The sequence below is a fragment of the Arabidopsis lyrata genome (assembly GCF_000004255.2).
Source record: "Arabidopsis lyrata subsp. lyrata unplaced genomic scaffold ARALYscaffold_6, whole genome shotgun sequence".
Lineage (NCBI taxonomy): Eukaryota > Viridiplantae > Streptophyta > Magnoliopsida > Brassicales > Brassicaceae > Arabidopsis > Arabidopsis lyrata.
The window spans coordinates 4,096,054-4,120,936 of record NW_003302550.1 but is presented as its reverse complement, the minus strand read 5'-3'; the positions used below and the strand labels follow the sequence as shown (position 1 = coordinate 4,120,936).

Here is a 24,883-nt window from a genome sequence, read left to right as displayed (position 1 = left end):
AAAAATCAAAACCTCGGTGCCATACCGTAGCTATTATTCGGACTTTTGTGAAACAACACCATATAAGAAGATGGATGTTACGTAAACAAGCCTCTAGCATGGAATCAAACATAAAGATTAGTAGAACCAATGAGCAAATTAATCAGAAACTAGAATGCTTGGACAAATAATCATTCAAGTCTACAAAATAGAAATTAAACTCGGGAAATAACAAACAACTCTTGCCCAGCGTTTAGATGTGTAAGGCAAATCATAAGATTTGGTATCTGGATCATGTGTTAGGAATGCATTGCCGTGTTCACGATCATAAAACAATAACTTGTCCTTGTCCAAAACTGCTAGTGGTGTGAATGCGAATCTGGTAATCCCGAACAAAGAAGAAGTGATAATGAGATCTATGGAATATATTTGCTTCCATGTCTTGTGGTCTGAATCATCCAACGACCAGATGACTTGGTTGGGCCACTTTTCCTCGGACACGCACAAACGATCATCAAGGTTGCACATGACGATCTTATATTCATCAGAGACATTGAGAAAGGGAGCTTTAGAGATGACTTGGAAAATTTCGGAGTGAAGATCCAAAGACAAAACCATGGTTTCGCCCTCGTGTGACAAGGCAGTGAACCAATGAAGTGACCCATCTACATAAACAGGATATTGGGTGTGAAGAATCAGATGAGGGGAAGCAGGGAAAATGTATCTCCAAGCGTTGGTGGCAAAATCAAAAACTTCACAAGTAGTAGCCTTGTCGTTTAGGCCTAACTCAGCTGAATTATACAACCAAACTGGCTTGTATGTGCCGCTGATTTTGTCTTTGCCAAATCCAGGAGTAGGGTATGGGACTTCAAAGCACTCGTCTCTCTCACCCTTGTCGGCAGCGACTAGTTGATAGTTGCATTTAGGGAAAGTTCGATGCCATCGAGTGGTGGGATTGACGACAATACTGGGCAAAGCATAGAAATCGTAGAGGCATATCAAACCATCACAGCTAGTATTGCAAACGTCGTATAACTTGTCCTCCCAAGGAGTAGGGATCTGAACAGAAGCTGATGATGACCCCACCTCCAACGTTCTCAGAGCTTCAAAGCTTGGATCTTGTTGACGAGCAGAAGGATCAGATAAGGACACCAAAAGCACATGTGGATCTCCTGGTGATTGGCTAAGATGGTGGATCAACTGTCGTTCTTGGAAACAAGGGGATTGGATAGTAGATATCCATTGCTTAGATACAGACTTGAACTTGAGGAGGGTTTTTACATCAAGCCTCTCCAGAATATGAAACTCTATCACATCGTGCGGTAACAACTCTTCCATGCTTTGTCTCTTTCTTTCAATGATGAAGAGAAGGAAAGAGATCAAAATATATACATACTTGTCATCTGAGTCCCATTCCAACTAGGACTCCAAAAAAAAAAAGGACAAAAAAAAAATAAAAAAAAATATGAATATCTAAAATTTAAGGCTTTTTGTTGTTATTTTATTTCCTGTAAATCTAAAAATAATTACGATAATCAATTTAGATTTTTTTTATTGAAAGTTGAATGTTACAAAACAACGATTTGCTCAAGACGAGTAAATAAAGTGCGAATCGTTTTTGTGAGAAAATATGTTAAGAGTTTCATTATTTGAAAATGGAAGAGCTAAAGAGACTGGAGAAGTTTCAGAGTGTTGTATCATCGATCACTTGTCACGGTTTACTTTCTTCTTCTTCAACCTCCGATTCAGCTTCTTCTTCTCGCTTCATCTCCAATCTCGTCCTTCTCCTGGTAACCATAATAAAGTTTAGGTTTTTCGATTTTTTCAGTTTTGGACAATCGGGAAAAAATCTAAATTTGACTCTTATTTCAAGGTACAACCATGCGGCGAACTCGATTTAGAATCGAAACTGGGTCTAGTCTCTGAGTTTTTACCGAAAGTAAGTAAAGCTAGATTCTTTAACTAGTTTTCAATGAGCCTTAGATTATACATACCCTTCTTTCAATGTGTCTTGTTTCATTACCTTAGATCTCAGGACCTTTTCTGGAAAAGATATCGAGTTCACTTGAGCTAGATGATGAAGCTACTACACCAGTTAACACAATTTCAGGTTCTACTCTCTGTATACACTATCTGAGCGGCTTTAAAAGTTCATTCTTGTGAGATAATGATGTCCCAAACACATGTAGTTCCTCTGCAGCTTCGATTAATTCTGAGTATTCTTAATGTATAACTGTGCGTGATCGTTCAATTTTTATGCAGCAGAGTCTGCAAAGAGTTGTGTGAAGAGGAGTGTCATGGGCAATGTTGATCCTTTCATGTCACAGAAGAACCAAGAAGTTGTGGCAATGGTCGGGCTAGATGCAATGAAAAGAGCAAACTCTACACTTGAGGATTTCGTATGTTTTTCCTCTTGCAAATGCATTGCTATTCACTGTCTTGACTGGTTGAGTTAGTTAATCATTGATTAGGGAAGAGTGATCTTGTTTATTGAGTTATGCAAGTGTTATCTCTCATGATTTCTGAATTTGCTGATGTTAGTAACTGTCCATATCCTGTTGCAGTCCAGGTCTTATTTCATGTTCCATCGGTTGGATATTAACGAACCGCAGTCAATATTCAGATATTTACCAGTGCTTTCATTCACAGAGAGTTACATATATCAGGTAATAGTTTTTGTATTTCTGTTGTTTTCTCCCTCATGTCTATAAGATTTTCTTTGTTAAGTTAATGTGCGCTGCAACAATGACAATGTAACCTGAATCTAAGAAATGTAGGTCTTTTGTTTCTGTAGATGGATGCTCTTAATGAGAAGATAGTCAGTGAATCAGCTCGTGGATCCCAAGTCATTGTAAGATGGCATGTGTAATATTTAGGAGTATGAGAATCACCAATTCAGTGTACAAGCTAATGGTTTGAGATGCAGTATTCAAGTCATGGATGGAATGCTGAATCACGAGTTTTGTTTGAAACTGATCCATTGAAGCTGCTTGGAGATCTGCTTGAACGTGAGGGCCTTTTGACACAAAGGTATTTTCTTGCTATAACTTTATTTTTCTTACTGTTTTTATCAGGAAAGGGACAAACATATACACTGGTTGTTGTTAATTTGTTGCATGGGTTAGAATACAACAAGAGTTTAAGTCGGGTGAAGAGTATTGGGCGTTAGAAAGAAAGCTATGTCATGCTCTTTCAAACAAAAATAAGGTGACTAGTGCAGTTTGTTGTTGTTAAACAATGTGCTGTTTAATTTTGCTCACTGTTTCATCTATATCTTTGTAGCTCTGTCTCGAAGATGTGATGAGAGCAATTCGTTTGAAGTCCTTTGATTACAGGGTGTTGAATCTTCTACTATACAAGTTGAGAGAAGAAGAGGTAGTACATTCACGTGCTTTGTTTTCTTCTTTATGTGAAGTCATATTCAATCCACTTCTAGTATCTGATGCATAATAGATTGAAAATTGTATTTAATATATATGTCTTCTCTTCTTTATTTGGAACTTTGGAAAAGGTGAATGAGTTGCATATGGACTTCTTGTCAATTTCAGAGTTCCTGGTTGAAGTAGCGGATGATCTGTATGCTTCTTTTACCTCTCCATCTACCATAAACACAAAAAGTTTGAATCTTTCAGAATCTGAGTGGTTTTCAACTTTACTTTTGCAGGTTCGATTACGAGGTTAGATACCCTCAAAGAAGTCACTTAACGTCATCACGATCTTTACTGATGATCTCGATATGGTTTTCTTGTAGGACGATGTTCTTGAGAACAATTTCAATGTTTTACGTATGTTTGTGGGAATATTCGGCTCATCGAATGCACCCACTGAACTGGTAAAGAAACGTCGTTAATACAACAATCAAATCAACGTTTCTCTGAAAATATCTTAGAGCTCATTGTTTTTTTCAGGCGAAGCGGATATCAGAAGCTGAAGACAAGTATGAAGAGATTATGAAATCTCTGGATCCACATTTGTCTTCAAATTACCAAAGAAGATGTGAAGAAGCTACTAAAGAAGGTACCAAAATCACAACATGGATCAAATTCGCTGTAATTTTTTTTGGTTACGTAATGAAAAAGGGAAAATTTATCAGGTGGGAAAATTTCTGGTCATTCGCTGGGAACATGGAACATACCGGCGGTTATTTCCGACGAAGAAGCATACCGAGCTGCTATAAAACCGGGATTTAGTTAAGGTTGTATACCGGATTAAACCGGGATTTTTTTTGTATCCTTGGCCGAGACATGAATAGGTGTAAGTTTGTGACCAAACATTCTTTGACCGTAGGATCTTTTCTCGTTACATCTGAGCCGTTTAAAAGGAAAAAATACTTTGAAGACTTTGTGACCTATTATGTATCAAAGGAGACAAAAGCCATTGACTATTAGAATTGGATCATGCAATAATAATTTCAGTTGTCTTACTGTGAAAGTCTTCTCTCTCTGAAGATCTTTTTTTTTTTGTTTGTGACTTCATTTTATTTCTTTATCTTTGAATAATGTTAGTAAGAAAAAAATTGAAATGCGACAAATCAGGTAACGTGGAAAAAGATAGTCACTGAACGGATCACGCGATTCCACGGAACGTTAGTTTCACGGCTTTTCTTTCGTGTATTGTTATTATTTTATTTTTTTTGTCAAAATCGTGTATTGTTATTTTCCAAACTCTTTTTCAATTTTATTTTATATTTGAGTTTTCAAAATGAATAAACAGGATGATCCAAATTTCACGGGTTTAGATATATTCTCAGTTCTTCCTGAGGAAAAATAGAAAAAAAGAAAAAGCTTGTTTGTTTGTGGCTTCTTTTAATTTTTCACTTGTTTAAATTTACGCATTTATTTCAAATAAATAGTATTGATTCGATGCACCAAAGTTTGACACTTTATATTTTTAAGAGGTGATACCAAAGTCGATGGCAATAAATTGTAACCGAAATTCTCCTTTAAAATTTGGTGTGAACAGTAGTTAATGATCATCACTGGTCCATGGACCATTCCAAAATCTAGTCCTTTTAATTATCATGTCGATTGAAAACTCAGCTAATATGTAAAAAAAAAAAGTAATCATTCGAGTGGTTACTTGTACTGTACTTTTGATTCAAACCAAAAAAAAGAGAGAAAAGAATCATTGCTTTAAGAAGAACTAATTTTTTCTAAAAATGATAAAAATGTCACATAAAGTACAAGTAAATGATATACGAATAGTAAATGTACAAGTTTATGGAGAAAACGATACTGCGAAAATTGTTGGAAAACAGCAGCAGAAAGAGACACAGATTATTAGTATTAAAATATTAAGGGGACAGATGTTCACATTTAATAACATAAGATTGTTGAAGTTATTAATTGAATGCAGTCAAAATTATAAAAATGTGGCATCCTTCTTCCTCTTCTTCATTTATTGCTCTTGGTAAATATTTACATACCTCTTTTCTCATTTTGTTCAAAAGACAAATCTCAGTCAAACTTGTGGTTTTTACTTACACTATTACTTCTCAGTAATTTCCCTATTCGCTTACTATTATGGGTTGATAAAAGAAACCCCATTTCCCTATTAGCTTACTATTTTCTGATGAAAAAAGGAAACTCCAAATTTCCCTATTCGTTTACTATTTCCTGATGATAAAAGGAAACCCCAATTTGATGTGTCAGTAAATAGATACTTACCGGTGAAATGTTATTCAACTCTCTTTTAACCGTTGAACATTCCCATTCAACATCTAGATTATTGAGAAAGCTAGTATTAGTAATGAGTTTGGAACCATAAAGCATTTAAGTAAGTATACCAAAAAGAAGCATATAAGTCCAAAGATATATTTTGGTATTAAGCATGTTGCAAGGTATCACTGGTTGAATAAATATGGACGACATGTTGCTATGCGAACTTGGTCAACACTAAGCTCTTCTTGGTTCTAGCTAATAACCAACATTGACCCAAATTTTGTCTCGAGGATTTGTTCATTTCTAATCCCGTTTATTATATATATATACTCCAATATATTCTTCAAACTACAAAACAGTGCATGTTTTGTATCAATCAATAGGAGATGTACAAAAAACTAATGAACAATGCAAAGAGAGATATCCAAAAGAAATGAGAAAAGAATAAAGGAAAGGAAAAGAGAGAAAGAGAAGAAAGATTGAAGTGACACATAGAAAGAAGGCTACTTCTCTTCTCTGATATGTATCCTCCTATTCTGTCTCCCCCACTCTGTCTTGTTCCTTTCACTCCTCTTTTCCCTAATTTACCATTTTGCCCATTCTCTCCCCTTATCTCTCTCTCTCCTTAACTCACTCATTTCACTTCTGATCCAAAAAACCTTCTTCTACTTCTTCATCATCTCTCTCTCTGTTTTGCTTTTTCAAACAAATTCTTGAAATTTCAATAGACCCACATGAAGCTCCTCCTCTATAGTAGTAATTCTTGAATCAAACTCAAAATGTTAGCTATTTACAAATCAACCCTTCTTCTTCTCATTGTTCTCATCACACCACAAGTCTCATCCTTTCTTCAACCTGTCCAACCTCCGAATTCTCCTCAAGTAATCAACAAACCCATCTTTCTCAACTCAATTCCCCTAATCAAATCATGTTTCTCATTTCTTGATCTAAAGTTTTTTCTTCCTTTTGATAATTTTCAGGTGGCTTTGATTGAAGATAAAGCAAGATTAGGTTCTACACCACCAAGCTGCCACAACAGATGCAACAACTGCCATCCTTGCATGGCTATTCAAGTACCCACTCTCCCAACTCGCTCCCGGTTCACACGAGTTAACCCGTTTTCCGGTGGTTTCGTACGACCTCCTTCTTCTCTAACCACCGTTCTTGATCAGTACTCTAATTACAAACCTATGGGATGGAAATGTCATTGCAATGGCCACTTTTATAATCCTTAATTCATGGTTTGATCTCTCTCTTTGTTTTTTTTTTATTTAAGTTTCTAAAAATATTGATTTTTGTGGGAGCAGAGGTGTTCTTTGGATTCTTTGTAAATGTACGGCTCAATTTGTGTAAATAATCAAAAAGTTCCATGATTATTTTGAAATTTTGTTTGAGAGAAATAGTCCCCTGTAACTACTTACTTGCGTAATTCATTTCTTTCAACACTTTTTTGCTTTAATTTATTAAATCTTTATATTGAATTGATTCCTTAACGTTTGCATGTTCACAATTTATTTTCAACAGCTTTTCAGCTTTTTATTATTTTTTACTGACAGAACAGAACTATTTAAGCTTAAACTGTAATTATAACCAGTTACTCTCACAAATTTTTTATTTAATTTTGGAAAAAATAATGGATTTAGATTTGATTTGAATGGAACAATACACTGCCGAAAATTGATTAATCAATTTTGTCTCACCTGCTTCCACTGTCCTACACGTCACTGTTTGAGTCTCCTCGTGAATCTTCTGTAGACCCATTATCTGAGTGAAGCTTAACTTCGTACAATTATTTACTCTACTTCTAAGTTTTCTTCTTCTTTGTTTAAGTTTTCTTCTTCTTTGTTTTATAGCTTCAAAATAATTTAGTAATCAATAACATAACATAACTATGAGTCTAACCAGAACTATGTGCATTTTTTGTCTTTACTGTTAATTGACACACAAAAGAAAATCTATTTGATTTTTTTGACGGTGATTTTGCTATGCGACTATGCGTGATTCTTTTTACTAGAGTTGCTTTACACAAATATAAAACATATCGAAAGGATAGGTCATAAGTTTTATTTTATTGATAAAAGTTGCCGGGAAAAAGGGATTGTTTTATTAAACCCATACTAACGATGAGTAAAACGGACTTTAGTTTATTACATAAAATCGGCGGCAATAGCAGAGAGAGAGTCAAATAGTTGTTGGGGTTTGGAGAGCATCACCATGTGATCTCCACCGTCGATCTCGTAGACTTTTGAGACGTTGAAATTGTCGATCATCCAACGAATGAAATCGCAGGGAATGGCTTTATCTTCACTACTCATTATGTAAACTCGTTGCACTGAACCATACCCTTCCTCGCTAAACTTTTCTTTCTTTGATAGATCCTCTGTGAAAAATGACCCTTGCCTATGCAACATCTTTGCCAGCTCGTAATCCTTCACAGCCATCATATAACAAGACACTACAAATAATTAATAATCATCTCATACGTGATTCATATTCGAAAACTTTATCACATATATTATTTATATATATTGTTTCTTTAGAAAAAGTTTGAATATAGATTTTGTAGTTCTTGCGTAAAAAAATTGAGATTAGTCGGAATAATACCTCGATGGGACAATTTTGGTAAAGACGAGCCTTCATGAATTTTGGTCCCATCTTCAATAAACTCATAGTCCCATTTCTTGTTTCATGAGATGAAAATTCACAATCTCCCAAACCTCCAGGCATCTCCATATACTTTAATATCATAACCAAACCAAGAATTATTTGCATGGTATTAGACTAGTAGGTCAAATTATACAAAAGTACAAGTATCAAAATAATTTATGTTATTTTATTGCAAACCTTATCTAGAACATGAGAAGGCACATGGGTTGTGTCGGGCAAGAAGGCGTTGAGGAACACAAGAACCTTAATCTTCGCCGGGAATATGTCGGCGGCGAGAGCAATGTTGATGCCGCCGAAGCTGAATCCAACCAGAATCACCTGTTCGTTCTCTGGAAGAGATTTGAGGGTTTCGATCAACGGTTTGGAGTATTCGTCGACGGTTCCAACGGCCTGGATTGGTCGTGGATCGATCCCGGAGGCGGCGAGTTCGACAGCAGTAACGCGGTGGCCGGCGGACTCAAGGAGGGGCTTGAGCTTGTACCAGATCCAGGCTCCATGATAAGCGTTGTGAACTAACACGAAGTGATGTTTCCTCTCCATAAGTCTCGGTAGACGTTTTCTTTTTGGTTAAGGTTCTTGCTTGTTTGAGAATGGCTGGGGTAAGGTTTGATATGACGTTATTATTTTATAGTTGGATAAAGGTTCATATGCGTTACGCTTTTAATAATTTCTTATTTTATGACATGTGTCGAGTTTATTGAGGTAGAAATAGATTTTTAGATTAGAGAAGAGGTGTATGAATTTAACTAAAAAATACATCAAGTTACTGTTCCAATCTAATAACGGAGTAGTGAGTGAGTACCACATGTAAAATTTGACATCGACGGATTAGATGGACGTAAAAAGGCTCAAGGGAACCAACTGAACACCATAAACACGTGCCTGTTAACACATGTTGCATTGTTTACCCGTCACCGACCTAATCTCCATATTGATTTGAGAATAAAGAAGCTTCCTTCTTTGAGTATAACCGAGACTTTTACCGGCCCATGGGCCGTCAAACACTGTGACTCTCTTTTATTGACTCATTTGAACTTTTTCGTTTTTGCCCTTTGGTACTAATTTTAACTTTTCCTTTTGTACAGGGAGAGATTCGATTCCTTTTTAGGTTGGCTATTTCAGCAGTTTTTGAATGAACATGAACGAAAATTGGACTTGTGGCATTATCTTCTTCTTTTTTGTTGGTTTATTTCGGGATTATCCCTTTTGCATAAAACCTTGTTCTTAGATGATACTTGCAAACTTTGACACAAATCTTGGAATCCCTTTTGTTTCGATTCTAAACGATGCGGTAAGATTCATCGTTAGATGAAAAGAACTTTCAGATTTTACGTTGATTGTTAGTTTAATAATCAAAGCGTTTGTTCAAACAAGAAATTGAGTCGTTAGTCTAGTATATAATCTTCCTAATTGTTGTATTCCATGTTACAAATACATAATTGATGTACCTACAAATTACATACTCATGTATATTCCCTCTGTTTCACAAAGAGTGTTATTTTAGAGTTTTGCACACAGATTAAGAAAACATTAAATTTTTTGTTTTTTCCAAACAAAAACATCATTAACTATATACCTAAACATAATCTGCCCAATAGTAAAACAATCTGCAGAATACTAATAGTCATAAAACATAAAAAATCATTAAATTTTGCATTGAAAACCTAAAACGACACTCCTTGTGAAACACAAATAAAACCTTAAAACGACACTCTTTATGAAACGGAGGGAGTATTCACATTAGCTAAATAAATCCGCGTAATTAAATAGCAGATACAATAGTTTATACTATAATGACACTCCAAACATCATTATCAAAGTTAACAAACTATTTAATAATTACAAGTTGCACGGAGAAAAAGCAGTTCGTGGACCAACATCGGACTTTTCTCATTCAAAGGCCATTAGCGAGAGTGATAATTGCGATTTGCCAAAACGCATCGCAAAGTGTACCACTAACAGAATAAAATCAAAGAGACAAAAGCTTTTCACTTTCTCTTTTCTGTTTTGTTCTCTTTGGTTCTACTCTCCGGACTGAATCTTCCGAGCAGCGATAATTGTTTCCTTTTTTTTGGGATTTTCTTCTTCGGTACGAGGTTCTTTCTTTTTTTTGCCGTTGCCTAAATCTCTGTTTTTGAGATTTGGATTTCTTATGAAGAAGTTTGACAAATTTTTCTGGGGAATTGAGCATGTTCGTGTTTAAGCATCAGTTTCTATGTAAAGTCTCAACCTTTCAATAGTGGCCTTTATCCTTATCCCTAATTCCTCTATACCATACCGCAAAGTCTTAATTTTCAGCTAATTTTGGTTGAATTTTAGAAAGTTTCTGATTCATAGTTGAAGATAATAATTTCTCCATTAATTTTTCTCTATAATGTGTCAGATCCACTAAAAAGTAAGAAAAAGATTTTGTGCTAATGTTATTAAATGGGACTTGTAGATGGAACAAGCTCAATTAATGAGATGAGATGAGAAAGTTCAGCTTGCAGAAGATGGCTATGGCTTTTACTGTGTTGGTTTTTGCCTCTTTATGCTCATTTGTGTCTCCAGATGCTCAAGGTGATGCCTTTTCTTACTTATCAACTGCTTTTTTTTTGCTCTCATTTCCTAGTTTTGTTTTTGGTTATTTCTGAGCTTGTTCAGGTTGAAAATTTAGTATCTCTCCCCTAAAAATTACAGAGATTTAACTCAAAGATTCTTTGCTTTTCCATTTCAGGAGATGCACTATTTGCCTTGAGGATCTCGTTACGTGCATTGCCTAATCAGCTAAGTGACTGGAATCAGAACCAAGTTAATCCTTGCACTTGGTCCCAAGTTATTTGTGATGACAAAAACTTTGTCACTTCTCTGTAAGTTTAATGACAACTCTGAATTAGTAAATGTTGTTTCCAAGCGAGTGTGGGAAAAGATTTATATTCATGGCCATTGTGATTGCAGTACATTGTCAGACATGAACTTCTCGGGAACCTTGTCTTCAAGAATAGGAATCCTAGAAAATCTCAAGACTCTGTAAGTGCCTTAGATTGAACCTCTCCTTTTGTCTGAAATTCTAGAGCATATTTTGTTATGAGCATTTCGAGTTTGTATATAGTACTCTAAAGGGAAATGGAATTACGGGTGAAATACCAGAAGACTTTGGAAACCTGACTAGCTTGACCAGTTTGGATTTGGAGGACAATCAGCTAACTGGTCGTATACCATCCACTATTGGTAATCTCAAGAAGCTTCAGTTCTTGTAAGTAGTTCTGCCTCACAATGCTTTTACATCTTGCACATGTTTTAATACATTTAAGACATAGAAAAGGATCACTCATGTCTTTATTCACTTGTGTATTGGCTAAATAGGACCTTGAGTAGGAACAAACTTAATGGGACTATCCCGCAGTCACTCACGGGTTTACCAAACCTGTTAAATCTGTAAGTTACTGTTCTTCGTGTATATTCTTACCGTCTTTTTGGAAGCATTCTTGTCTTATTCCCATTGTTGGAAACTATGTTTACAGGCTGCTTGATTCCAATAGTCTCAGTGGTCAGATTCCTCAAAGCCTGTTTGAGATTCCAAAATACAAGTATGTTTGACTACTTTTTGTTACATCTGAAATTTTCATTTCTTTAGCAGTAGTCTGATCTGGTTTTAATCGACTACAGTTTCACGGCAAACAACTTGACTTGTGGCGGTGGTCAGCCTCACCCTTGTGTATCCGCGGTCGCCCATTCAGGTAACTACATTAATTTGTGATTGCTCTGACCGCATTTTCTTTATTTTCAACTGATTCAAAAGTATGAAAGAATTTAGTTCTGCTGAAAACATCTAATCTATGGTGATAGGTGATTCAAGCAAGCCAAAAACTGGCATTATTGCTGGAGTTGTTGCCGGAGTTACAGTTATTCTCTTTGGAATCTTGTTGTTTCTGTTCTGCAAGGATAGGCATAAAGGATATAGACGTGATGTATTCGTGGATGTTGCAGGTATGTAATATACCCACAGGGAAATATTTCTTTCGTAATTCATTTTCCGGTATGTTATGATGTATTGATATGCACATTTGTGGAATAAAGAGTCTACAATATTCAAACTTTACTATTTTTTTCAGGTGAAGTGGACAGGAGAATTGCATTTGGGCAGTTGAAAAGATTTGCATGGAGAGAGCTTCAATTGGCTACAGATAACTTCAGCGAAAAGAATGTACTAGGTCAAGGAGGCTTTGGGAAAGTTTACAAAGGAGTGCTTCCAGATAACACCAAAGTTGCTGTGAAGAGATTGACGGATTTCGAAAGTCCTGGTGGAGATGCTGCTTTCCAGAGGGAAGTTGAGATGATAAGTGTAGCTGTTCATAGGAATCTACTGCGTCTTATCGGTTTCTGCACCACTCAAACAGAACGCCTTTTGGTTTATCCCTTCATGCAGAATCTAAGTCTTGCACATCGACTCAGAGAGATTAAAGCGGGCGACCCGGTTCTGGATTGGGAGACGAGGAAACGGATTGCCTTAGGAGCAGCGCGTGGTTTTGAGTATCTTCATGAACATTGCAATCCGAAGATCATACATCGCGATGTGAAAGCAGCAAACGTGTTACTAGATGAAGATTTTGAAGCAGTGGTTGGTGATTTCGGTTTAGCCAAGTTAGTAGATGTTAGAAGGACTAATGTGACAACTCAAGTTCGAGGAACAATGGGTCACATTGCACCAGAATATCTATCAACAGGGAAATCATCAGAGAGAACCGATGTTTTCGGGTATGGAATTATGCTTCTTGAGCTCGTTACAGGACAACGCGCGATAGACTTTTCGCGTTTGGAAGAAGAAGATGATGTCTTGTTACTTGACCACGTATGTATAATCGAATAATCCCACATCAAATAGCTTCTCTCAAGCTTTACTTACCATAATCTTTTGTCTTTTTGTTGTGGACAGGTAAAGAAATTGGAAAGAGAGAAGAGATTGGGAGCAATTGTAGATAAGAATTTGGATGGAGAGTATATAAAAGAAGAAGTAGAGATGATGATACAAGTGGCTTTGCTTTGTACACAAGGTTCACCGGAAGACCGACCAGTGATGTCGGAAGTTGTAAGGATGTTAGAAGGAGAAGGGCTTGCGGAGAGATGGGAAGAGTGGCAAAACGTGGAAGTCACGAGACGTCATGAGTTCGAACGGTTGCAGAGAAGATTTGATTGGGGTGAAGATTCTATGCATAACCAAGATGCTATTGAATTATCAGGTGGAAGATGACCAAAAACATCAAATCTTGATTTTACTGTAAAGTTGCCAACTTCACTTTTTTTGTTCTTCGGTGAATGAAGAAGTAAAATCAGGCGTAATTCTTGTTTTGTTTCACGATGTAACTTTGACTTGTATGAATTCTGTGAATGAAAAGAACCTTGATGTTTTTGTTGACTTTTTTCGTTGACTGCAAGAAACCTGTTTTTGTCGTCTTATATTGTCGGGCCTATTACAAAAGTTGTATTTTATATGGGCCTATTATGGGTCTTTTGGAATCTGTTTCTATCTTAAGTTGTTCTATTTTTTTTTTTTGTTGCCAACTCTGTTTATGATATTTGAAAAACAATATTCACAAACTAGAGATTTCTGTATTCTGACATGAAAATTAATATTTATATATTAAAAAATTTGCTATTTTCATTTTTAAATAGAAGAATAAAAAATTAACATATTTTAATCATCTCTATATTTAGTTTGATACAACACCTATGTATTTTCAAAATTTTATGTGCATGATCGAAAATATCCAAAAATATTAAAGATTCAATATGGATAATAATACTATACATTATCCATTGACAAAAAAAATCTATACATCATTATCATTTAGATACGGATGGAGTATAATTCCCTAATCGCACAACATCTTTTTGCCTAAGAAGGCAAGCCTCAAGTAATGACTAATGAGTCAACTCAAAGTTATAACAAAAAAACAAGAAAAAGACTCAATGAGTGATTTTTCTTTAAAACCTAATTAGAGATAACTTTATCTGACATCACATACTTATAGGGCCTTGTCTTTTAATTATTATTAAATCTCTACTTGGCCTTTTTATATTATCGTTAGCCAGCGGATCACATGCTGTTTCATTTCTTCCATTATTTGATCCTTGCAATCAAATCAACATTTAAACTTTATCTATGATTATCAAACAACACAACATCTAAAGCTCTAAAATGTGTTGTCTTTAAGTTTCGACAGCTCGATACTAAATATGTATGTGGTCTACTGGTCTTCATATGTAACATATTTAAGCTACGCTAACTTCAGTTTGTTTGATTTTCTGCTTAATTATTACTTAAGCAGAAAGTGAAGATACACAATTTGCTTGAGTTTCTGAGTGTTTTCATTCACATAATAACAGTTTGTCTATATGATTCGAATGTTATCACTTATCACCAGGCCAAGAGTAAAACAAAAGATCCAAATAATAATTATCATAAACCCTAATTAATAAATACCATACAACTACAAGTGATTTCCATTTCACAAAAATCTTATATATATAAACTCTGCGACGGGTACAGACATATGCTAGAGAACATTGACAACAACATGCATATGAGTTATGAAATCTCTGTACTGTACATTCTACAACATGAGTACGAATATATGACGCCTCTACAATATATATAGATATGCAAATAAAATTCTCCAACAAGCACAATTCCAAGAGTAAATTCGATTTGAGTTCCTCCAAAACAGACCTGAAAATTAAGACAAAAGAAGGGCTAAGGAATGTCCGAAAATATAGAATCATCCAATAGATGCTCAGGCCATGCAGCTGAAGCTGAAGCTGCTGATTCTTGACCGCTTGAAGATGTGATATTGCTATTGACATCTTCAATACCGTATTGGTTTAAAATCAGATCATCATTCACAGCAGAAGGTATATGACTCTGAGTTGCGCTGGAGGGATCCGAGAGCCAGATTGGAGACACCGGTAGGTTTTCTCTTTGAGTGAAGAATTTGAAGTGATTGTCATCAAGATTCTGGGGTAAAACAGATGATGGTTCCATGTTGGAATTTAGGGTTTTCAGGGAAGGTAAGCTGTTGAAGTCCTGAAGATATGAACCGAGGAAACCGAGGTCGAGATTGTTGCTGGTGGTATTAGTACTGGTCTCTTTGAAGGAGGCAATAGAGTTAAGGAGACTGAGGGTGTCAAAGTTATTAGGGTTAATGCTATTCATGGAAGATGGTTGAAGAAGGTATTGAAACAATTGAAGTTTGGCCATCTCGGTTTGGAGTTTGAGTATAGTGTGTTCTTGATCAATCGGAAACTGTTGCTGCAGATCAACAAAGCCTCTCAGGTTAGAAGACAAAGACATGAGCTGAGATAAGCCAGAGAAGATATCGGTTCTTGGACGATGAGTCATTGGGTCAAAACCCATCTGAATCAGCTTTTTCTTCAAATGGGTGTTCCAGAAATTCTTGATCTCGTTGTCTGTTCTCCCTGGTAACTGATTTGCAATCGTTGACCACCTTATAACATCATCATTCATAAGCAAGAAGTATAAGATAATCTGGTACACAAACAAAACCGTTGACTAAAAAAATCAAAACAATCACAAGATCAATTAATTACTTGTTTCCAAGAACTGAATGAAGGTTCAAGATAGTCTGTTCCTCGTCCGGAGAGAATCTCCCTCGCTTGATGTCAGGTCTCAAGTAGTTAGTCCATCTTAGCCTGCAACTCTTCCCACACCTGTTAAGACCTGTAGAGAGAGAATCGCATGAGAAGCTTAGACTCATCAAGCTTTTAAGAAAGAAACAAAACAGAAAGCAGTACCAGCGAGTTTGGGAAGGGCTCTCCAGCTACTATGACCATGTTTTTGGACATAGTTGACAAGTTTCTCATCTTCATCAGGAGTCCAAGGACCTTTCTTGAGACCAGAGTCATCACGGATAGGAGATCTTCCCATGTTAGATGATCTTCTCTGTATCTAAATCAACAATGGTTTCTTTTTCTTCCTTCCTTCTCTATACTGTTATAATTGTCTCTGAGATTTGGTTACTTGCCTCCTTCCTTCACAACCACTAACTGCTTCTTATTCCAATTTATATTAAACCTAGCATCCTTTTCTCTTCATGTCCATTCACCACGTGCCTCTTTCCTATTCGCCTACCAAAACAACCATCATGTCACTTTCACCTTTCAATTCCATTTTTCTAATCATTTTCTTTTATACTCTCACATACGCATTCCCTTACCAGTGTGAAAAAATATCATTCAATGTAAATTCTTCCTCTTGTCTTAAAGCAACGATCAGTATCATCTCGGGAACAGCCGTCTCCAATGGACAAACACATACATACCAATCGATCTTACTTTTGTCTTTAATTGGGAAGCAGTTCATAAGTAGCCATCACTATGCCCTAGTACCAAACCCCTGCATTTGTAAAGGATCAGAATAACAACACATAGTTATTGCTTGGTCTCTTCACGGTCCAAAACTCTAGTCTAGGTTATTGAATGCTTCTGCTGATAAACATTCCCCCACACAAAAAAAAAACAAAAAAGAAAAACACAGATCAAATAAAAGCAAGAAGGGTTTCATCATCTTTCTTATGAAATCCATAAAAGATCTTCTCCGAGTAGGTCATGATGAAGGAGAAGGGCAATAAAGGGAATTTGACAAGAGGGCTAAACTTTTAGGTTGTATTTTTTTAATCATTGGAATGACAAATAAAAAGAGAAAGGATTCGAAATATAGAAGTCAGCGCCAACAACACATGGCAACAAGAGGGTGGCCAAAGAAGAGACATCTCCTCAGGCACGCAAAATTAGGTTTTCCTCGCATCATTCATTTCCATGGCCTATTAATTTATGCATTTAATATTTCATAATCCTTCTTTTCCTCAAAAGTTTGATGTTTTAGAGTTTACACATATATTAAGAAACAATTATGATTTAATCATTTGATAATTTTTTATTTTTATTAAATTTTTTTAATAATCTATGAACCAATAATAATCTAAAACAGTTAATTATTTGTAATCATTACGTCTTGAAATCTACGATTTGTTAAAAAAACTTAATAAAAAATAAATTAAAAAACTAGAAAATCAATCTTTGTGGAACAAACATAAAACACTAAATCATCAAACTTTGAGGAACAGAGGGAGTATTAGCTATAGTTTAATACCGATTATAGCTATGATCAATCAGCCAAACAAAATGGAAGGCAATGAACCCTAAGGGCTTGTCTCTGAAAATGAGAATGTTCCAAGACTATGAAAAAGAAATCCTGAGAGATTATTAAAGCAAGTAAAAGATGTAGAGTGGCCCAATAGTGTAAAAGAATAAGATGCAGAGTGGGTTTGTTATGACAGTGTGATTTCTTGTTTGACACATCATATGATTAAGTCCTTATATGGCAAAGTTTTAGGTAAAACTTACAGGAAGAAAAGATTTGTATATAGGAAGAAAAGATACCAAATGAAAAAATTAATTGATTATAAATTACAGAAAAGAATACTATATAGTTACAAGAAAACTTATCAGCTTATGATTTGTATCATTTTGTGGTAATACATATGTTCTAACGGGTGAGGAACCATTTTTATATTTTTCACATTATCCTTATTTATTTCCTAAGCGCATTCAATGAAATTTCAGACAGCAATAGCAATGGACAGATCACAAATAAGAATGTCAAGGTAATTCAGGGGCAAGTTTTGGTATAAACAGAAGAAGTACTTACTATTGATGATGGTGACAGGCTTGATATGACAGATTTTGACCACTAGGGAGGAGCTGGTTAGGGGAGAGGTGGGTGCAGAAAATGATCTAAATCTCCACCATCTTTAAAACCTATAAGACTTTCTCCCTCAGCCTTAGTATTGCACCCAATGGCATATCTTGAGCTCTTGTCTTTTTCTTCTGTGTCTTCTATATAATGAAGATCACAGGTTCCGTGCACAAAATTCAAATTGAACGACATAATATCAAGAAACAAAATCTAATTAAGAAATAGAGAAAAATCAAACAAGAAGATGTTTTACCAAATGAGGGCATCAAATCTGTCAGTTTCTAGAAGATATTTTAGTGTATTAATTCAGTAACTGTTGGTGAAAATGAAATGTGATACTCTGAACAGCTTTTGTATAGATTTGACCACTATTTAACTTATTTGTCATTTTAACTCATTTTCACCTTCCCTGCAAGTATAAACATACGAATACACGTGAGGCTTGACAAACGCAACATTGCCTAGAGAACCAAAAAAAAAACAACTTTCCGAAGTATTATAAACCAGCATGCAACATTTTCATGTAGAGATTATAAAGCCATAACAGAAGACATAATGAAAGTCATTATCTTAATTTCATTATACATTGAAACTCCATGGAAGCATCTAGATTTTCATATGTATGGTTTCATTGCATCATATTTAAGCCTACAAGTACCATCATACCTAGGTAACATTTAAGCCTACGAATTTAAAAAGGGGTTAAGAGACGAAATATAATTCTTACAAAAGTTCAATTAGTAGCTAGGGAAAGAGAGATTCGAATTGCTTGTTGAATTAGGGTTCCTCCCAGAGTGGAGCAGGTGAAGAAAATATTAAAGAATTAAGGAAAGCAGTATAGGTTTTTACAAAAGTATTAATTATGAAATATGTGATGTCACTTAAACCGTTCTTTTCCTCTAATTAAAAAAAAAAAACAACAACAACAACTTGGTTGTGAATGTCAGATAAACAACTGAATTGCTTCTTCTCCTTAGTTTCAAACTAACACGTCTAAAAGCTCGGACTTTCTATGCAACGAATCAAAATATTTAACACTTTATAGCTTTTGTATGTAAATGTGAAAAGCATGAGTCGAGATCATCTGCAAGTATATACTTATAATCAACTTATGCAGATACTATACTGAGCATTTTTCAACCAACTTTTTAAATTCCACAAAATCGATAGAAGGAAGTTAAAACACAAAATAAGTTTGTGTAGGATTTATCTGCAGTAATGCTATAAACTCTTGATACTTACAGAAGTAAGACGAAACCAAGATACGTACTCGTGATTCGAATATCATCAGCATCCGTTAGGTTCCTGAATGAAATTCCAATGAGTGACGAAAGTGGTGACTGTAAAACGAAGAAGAACAAATATTAGACACACGTGTAACTCATCACACACGTATGCACACGTATATAAACCTATAATCTTCACCACCCTCTTTTTCAACTGTTCACATGGTGGCAACCTTATTGGAATACATAAATGAGTTTCTATTTTATCTCTAGTAATCAAATTAATGGTGGTTACGTATAGCAAAGGATTAGTTTTATATGATAATGGTCTAAAAGGCATTAATCTTTTGAAACTCAATATATTATTCAAATCTAGGAAGAGAAATTAACAAGAAATCACCGGTTCAAAATCTTCTTGCTTACTCTTCATTTAGAATAGTAAATTAGCACATACTTTTCTCAACGGTTACGCCCAACATTGCTGGAACATCTGCTAGAGAAAAAAGCATCGTCACAAGAAACCTCGAGAACATGACAAATATATTTAAAAGAGAATAAGAATGTCTACCATTAATTTATAAAGTCAGTCATATATTATATGACCTAAATCGTGTGGTCTTAAGCGGTATTTTTGTTAACTATCAACCACTAAATGTCATTTTAGGTGGCTGAACTTCTTTTGTCGTGGACATCGTTTTACAGCTCAAGACAGTGAAAGACATATATGGATGCTAACAATGGAATAATATGCCGACATCCAAGAGCTCTATACAATTATATCACTTTGAAGTTTGGATACAATAATAGCATCTATCATTTAGTAAAATATATGGCCATAAGCAACAAGGAAAACAGATGAAGAGGAATTATAACACGAATAAACTCTCACTAAACGCAAAAAGAAGAAAAACTATAGAGGAATGTGTATATAATGCGTATTTCCTACAAACCAAGTTGCTCAAGGACAATAGGTAATCTAGCTCGTACTTAGTTACGTGTTTATAATTAAAGGTGCATGTAACCAGAAGTGTTTGTCCAACAAAGTCTAGATGAAGCAATGGGAATGCAGGATTTAAACCATCGCAAAATATCTACCAAATTCAGAACATAGACGAAAATGAAAAGAACATATGATTTCATGATGATCATTGTTGATAAATTTCTCTAAATTTTCAAGAATAGCACCACCTTAGAAAATATACTATGAAGTTCAAGAAGAATGTTTTACCAGGAATGTCAAATTAAAAGGATTACATCTCTTTCCATCCCTGTTCAAGTTGTATGTATCTCCACAACCCTTTTAAGGTATTCATATAATATTTCATTGTATGATACTTCCTGCAAAAAAGAAAAACATTCAAACAGTTAATCTTGAGGTCACTGCAAATATTAAAAGAGAAAGATACTATAGCATGTTGCATTTAGGATTATTTAACCTAAATTTGGTTAGACCCAATCTAACAAAGCCCAAACTGAAATCACCATATACAAAACACATGAGCTCAAAGGGAAGAACTAGTAGCTGTCATTCATCAAATACGAAATTAGTTTTAAAAAGGTTAATTAGGCATCATAGAACAAGCAGGGATATGTTTTCTTGGTATATATATTATATACATATATATCATGCATCATCACAGTTGAGGTCACTGCAAATATTAAACGAGAAAGATACTATATAGCATGTTGCACATTTAGGATTGTTTAACCTAAATTTGGTTAGACCCAATCTAACAAAGCCCAAACTGAAATCACCATATACAAAACACATGAGCTCAAAGGGAAGAACTAGTAGCTGTCATTCATCAAATACGAAATTAGTTTTAAAAAGGTTAATTAGGCATCATAGAACAAGGCAGCGATATGTTTTCTTGGTATTTAATTTATATACATATATACCTTAATCATCAAATTGGAAGAAAGAAAATTTTATTAATGGGAAATAAACCAACCATTCATCATCATAGTATATAAGCATCATCTGTCATGCATCTACATCTATTGCAAAGTGGTACACTAAAAACAAAGAGTGTTTAGAACTGAACAAAAAGGATTAGTAGTGTGGCTTTATCAACTCGGTTTTAATTGAGTTTACCAAGTTAGTGGTGCCTTCTCACTAAAAGCTTTTTATAGGAGTTTTCATCAATGGTCCACCTTCAGCACATACTAAGAAAGATAGGCGATTATTATGATTAAAAATAATGAATGTAAATCTTTATTAATTTCACAAATCTGCACTAACATCTAGACAACTCGAACATATCTTCTTGAACATATAAACTACCTTTTGAAATTTGAGCTTTACGAGGAAAAAGTAGACAAAGTTAGTGCAAAGTATAAACCAAACAAACGAGATTATTTACTATAAACCAAAGAAACGAGATTATTTCAGTAAATAAATCCTAAACAAGTATAAAAAGTCCAGCTTTCACTTTGACAAATGGGGGACAAAAAAGGCACAGCTGAATAAAGTTTGTTAACTTTTACCAGTCATGTGATAAAGGTGGAAAGGTAGATTTCTGTCAACTTTTTCATGAATTATGTGCTTGAAAATATGACCTTCCCAAGACAGTCCCTTTAAAATCACCAATCAACATAGCTCAAAACCAGTGATAAGACCATAAAATTTTGAGATACTTACCACAGTATAAGTTTGTATAGTGCTTGGAGCAACCACATTTTGCTTCGTTAAAGATTGTACTGAATGAAGTAAACTAGCTTATAGATTAGACAAAGAAATGAGAAGAAGCATCTACAAACCTCAGAACCTAAGAGAGTTGCCACATCACTCTGCCATTTTCTTCGAGTTCATCGTTTCGCTCACCAGAGCATCAAGCAGAAGACAAAGAGAAAATCTGAAAGACCCTGTAAAAATAACATTGTTGCTTTTAAGAAGGTAGTAGCTAAAGCAAACAGGCTAAAGTGATTTATCTTTTCACGAAAGTGTAAGAGTTTAAAGACAAAAGACTGGGGAAGCTTTTTGCATGAAAAAGTAAGCCACATGGCCTGACTACTCAAAAAAGTACGAAGATCTCTGCATGAACATATACGTAAAGAACAGGATACATAATAGAATAATCTTGACAAAAGCATCATAAAAAGCTGTGCGAAACTATAAAACACATGGTTGGGGTTGGTAAGTCAGGTCTTTAAATTGAGTTCCAATAAAGAAAATAAAGCTATCCAGGAACAAACCTTATAAGTCACCTTTAGATCTGCTCTTTGTCCTAAGCCTTTTGTATTTATTCTAGATTAGTATAGCACTTAACATTAAGTAAACACTAACCTATTCTTTAGAGCTTCAAAATTGTCCCTATCTTTTTCAGAGACATGGAAAAACACAAATTAAGAATTTCAACCATAAATCAATAAAAACAACACTAAACAAATGAATTTATGATGCTCCAATTTGAGATGCATGATTAGAATCTGTATGCAAACCGTGGATAGATGGATGTGAACAACACAACGATTGCAGATGCAAAATCCCCAACTTAAGATAATTCTTACAGAAAAAAAAAAAAAAAGAAGACAACCAAATAAACTTTGCATAAAAGTCTATAATTTTGACGATTTCCCGAATATAATATTGTGGGCAGATAGATCTTTCAGAATACCTTTGACTTAACCCTCAGATAGATTATATTAGGTAAAATCATCATGGACTATATAGATCATTGCTATTTCAACTGTCTAGTTATTCTAACAACTAGTATAATAAAAAAATCTGCAAAACTCTCTTTGTACATGACCAAGCAAACATGTGAATCAACACATATTAACAAGCAGCACTCAACAACAACAAGAAGAAGACATCAGACGATTACAACTTAGCTTCCTGCAGATTTGCTGGCTAACTAAAAGAGATGAGATATACCTGTATTGGACTCTGGTTTGCTGTCCTTCGATAGAAAACCCCTATGGCTTGAAACTGGAACATGGTAACAGAGGCTTCTCATTGCCAATGTAGACTTAAATATGACTTGTTAAGCATCATTTATGGACCAGAAAGTGGGATAGTTATACGTGTTGGACATATAAGTCACAAATGGCTGACCACTCCCTTGAATTAAGAAACTCAAGAATAAAATATCACTGAAATTACTAGAATAGTAGGAGTGGTAGAACAACTCCACTACGTAGTCATCCCACACAAGAAAGTAGCTTGGAAGAGGAATGTTTTGGTTAGCTTGAAAACTACACCATCAGACAGAATATCAGTAAGTAGGATCATATCTCAACCCCATTGTGGAATATGAACCAAATCTACAAGTAAAAATCTCTTCTATAGAAAGTGGATTGGATGAGAACATTGTTTATACTCTTTAAGATTTTTAAATCATTGATTCATTTTCAAACTTCCATGAGTCATCCCTATATAGTAAGTTGATAAAACTAAGAAGAAATTAAAAGGCCTATCTTTCATGGCATTTTGGACCAACAAACTTAAACAAAACATAGCACATATATGTTTAAGGAGACTTCTCTATCTATCCCATCACCCAAGTCGAACTCTAACCAACAAAAAGCCTAGCCTGGCCGGTTCTAGTACGGTCAAGAAATCTGAAGAGATAAAAATGATATGAAACATAAGGAAAGCTTTATGTATAGGGTTTTGATTAAAGAGAATGACCATAAGAAACATATTCCTAAAAATCACAAAACCCAAATTCGACCTAGCTGATCAGACATATATATATATACTCACCCACCAAAAAAAAAGACTTCCGAAATTACCGTCGTTCACTGATGTTAGGAGGAATCCCAAATTGAATCGGGTGATGAGTTGGGACCGATCACCGATGTTAGGGTTTTACGATGAGTCGGAAGATAGTAAATCTTATCTTCCACTTGGTAAAGAAATCGAGATCTAGGGTTTCTTCGGTCGAGATTCGAATATCCTCGTTCTTCCTTTGAACCAGAATGGTTTGTGTACACGGTTAAATGGCGTGATAAGCACGCTAACACTGTTCCTATCGCACCTCTTGTCACAGACGGTGAACCCACTGGAAAACCTAAGTGATTTTCTTAATTTTCCCGCTACTTTTGGGATTTTCTCAAATTCACCTCTAATTTTATTTATGAAAAGTAAATTTTATCTCGGAACATATTAAATGAAGGACGTTCGATGTCCACTAGTTTTTTTTTTTTAGTCTAAGCTTTGAAAAACAAATACTATTAATCAATTGTATGAATGTTTTTGAAATCAGATGTCATAGGTAAATACTTCATAGAACAAAATTGTAATGTTTTTGTAAAGAATTTTTTTATTTTTTCGTGTGTGTCTGTGTGTGCTTGGTATTGGCATGTTACACAATATTATTGTTAACAAGTCTTTTGTGATGATAAATTATATAAGAAAGAAAATTAACATGGAATCATAAGTCCAATTATTAGAATGGAGTTTGTATTTTAATAATTAATTTTGAAAAAGTTAATTTTGTGGTATATTTGAAAACAAGTCCATAAACAATGGTGTTTGATACTTTTTTCAGTTTTAAAATTAATTTGTTTACATTTTAACGGATTTAACTGTCCACATCCATGCTTGGTTTCGGTGGACCCTGGACTTTCCCGATATCTTTTACTAATTTCTT

At 34.9% G+C, this 24,883-nt stretch overlaps 6 protein-coding genes across 16 annotated transcripts; 3 read left to right on the top strand and 3 right to left on the bottom strand.

Moving 5' to 3' along the window:
- Window positions 1-142: 142 nt before the first annotated feature.
- On the bottom strand, window positions 143-1,347 carry LOC9309520 (F-box protein At5g10340). The gene has a single exon (XM_002871370.2). It carries the CDS (start codon window positions 1,315-1,317, stop codon window positions 181-183), a length of 1,137 nt encoding a protein of 378 aa, XP_002871416.1. The 5' UTR covers window positions 1,318-1,347; the 3' UTR covers window positions 143-180.
- A 234-nt stretch (window positions 1,348-1,581) lies between these two features.
- LOC9309519 lies at window positions 1,582-4,410 on the top strand. Of its 3 annotated transcripts, none has more exons than XM_021023845.1 (14): window positions 1,582-1,769; window positions 1,853-1,918; window positions 2,008-2,089; window positions 2,245-2,378; window positions 2,544-2,645; window positions 2,774-2,830; window positions 2,906-3,009; window positions 3,105-3,186; window positions 3,262-3,354; window positions 3,491-3,555; window positions 3,644-3,656; window positions 3,731-3,811; window positions 3,888-3,996; window positions 4,073-4,410. In XM_021023845.1, exons 1-14 carry the CDS (start codon window positions 1,635-1,637, stop codon window positions 4,171-4,173), a joined length of 1,224 nt encoding a protein of 407 aa, XP_020879504.1. In that variant the 5' UTR covers window positions 1,582-1,634; the 3' UTR covers window positions 4,174-4,410. The 3 variants fall into 3 exon arrangements, with proteins under 3 accessions (XP_020879504.1, XP_020879503.1, XP_020879505.1); XM_021023844.1 differs by having other exon boundaries at window positions 2,242-2,378; XM_021023846.1 differs by lacking the exon at window positions 1,582-1,769 and having other exon boundaries at window positions 1,860-1,918; window positions 2,015-2,089.
- A 1,675-nt stretch (window positions 4,411-6,085) lies between these two features.
- Window positions 6,086-7,052, top strand: LOC9307486 (EPIDERMAL PATTERNING FACTOR-like protein 1). The gene is made up of 2 exons (XM_002873404.2): window positions 6,086-6,520; window positions 6,620-7,052. Exons 1-2 carry the CDS (start codon window positions 6,419-6,421, stop codon window positions 6,872-6,874), a joined length of 357 nt encoding a protein of 118 aa, XP_002873450.1. The 5' UTR covers window positions 6,086-6,418; the 3' UTR covers window positions 6,875-7,052.
- A 637-nt stretch (window positions 7,053-7,689) lies between these two features.
- On the bottom strand, window positions 7,690-8,990 carry LOC9309518 (alpha-hydroxynitrile lyase). The gene is made up of 3 exons (XM_021023459.1): window positions 8,484-8,990; window positions 8,244-8,375; window positions 7,690-8,068 (listed from the first exon to the last, which is right to left on the bottom strand). Exons 1-3 carry the CDS (start codon window positions 8,844-8,846, stop codon window positions 7,787-7,789), a joined length of 777 nt encoding a protein of 258 aa, XP_020879118.1. The 5' UTR covers window positions 8,847-8,990; the 3' UTR covers window positions 7,690-7,786.
- A 1,153-nt stretch (window positions 8,991-10,143) lies between these two features.
- On the top strand, window positions 10,144-13,703 carry LOC9307485 (probable LRR receptor-like serine/threonine-protein kinase At5g10290). 2 transcript variants are annotated; one of them, XM_021023449.1, is made up of 11 exons: window positions 10,144-10,395; window positions 10,747-10,865; window positions 11,023-11,155; window positions 11,244-11,315; window positions 11,398-11,541; window positions 11,652-11,723; window positions 11,810-11,875; window positions 11,955-12,025; window positions 12,135-12,275; window positions 12,401-13,137; window positions 13,222-13,703. In XM_021023449.1, the coding sequence occupies exons 2-11, from the start codon at window positions 10,775-10,777 to the stop codon at window positions 13,534-13,536; spliced, it is 1,842 nt and encodes a 613-aa protein (XP_020879108.1). In that variant the 5' UTR covers window positions 10,144-10,395; window positions 10,747-10,774; the 3' UTR covers window positions 13,537-13,703. The 2 variants fall into 2 exon arrangements, with proteins under 2 accessions (XP_020879108.1, XP_002873449.1); XM_002873403.2 differs by having other exon boundaries at window positions 10,175-10,523.
- A 1,083-nt stretch (window positions 13,704-14,786) lies between these two features.
- On the bottom strand, window positions 14,787-23,785 carry LOC9309517 (transcription factor MYB102). 8 transcript variants are annotated; one of them, XM_021023451.1, is made up of 9 exons: window positions 23,164-23,785; window positions 21,239-22,151; window positions 20,515-20,624; window positions 19,687-19,776; window positions 18,013-19,400; window positions 16,520-16,698; window positions 16,098-16,430; window positions 15,894-16,023; window positions 14,787-15,790 (listed from the first exon to the last, which is right to left on the bottom strand). In XM_021023451.1, the coding sequence occupies exons 7-9, from the start codon at window positions 16,228-16,230 to the stop codon at window positions 15,040-15,042; spliced, it is 1,014 nt and encodes a 337-aa protein (XP_020879110.1). In that variant the 5' UTR covers window positions 16,231-16,430; window positions 16,520-16,698; window positions 18,013-19,400; window positions 19,687-19,776; window positions 20,515-20,624; window positions 21,239-22,151; window positions 23,164-23,785; the 3' UTR covers window positions 14,787-15,039. The 8 variants fall into 8 exon arrangements, with proteins under 8 accessions (XP_020879110.1, XP_020879111.1, XP_020879114.1 ...); XM_021023452.1 differs by lacking the exon at window positions 23,164-23,785 and adding an exon at window positions 22,728-22,826; XM_021023455.1 differs by lacking the exons at window positions 20,515-20,624; window positions 21,239-22,151; window positions 23,164-23,785 and having other exon boundaries at window positions 18,013-18,200; window positions 18,314-18,469; window positions 19,303-19,400; window positions 19,687-19,775.
- Between the last annotated feature and the right edge of the window lie 1,098 nt (window positions 23,786-24,883).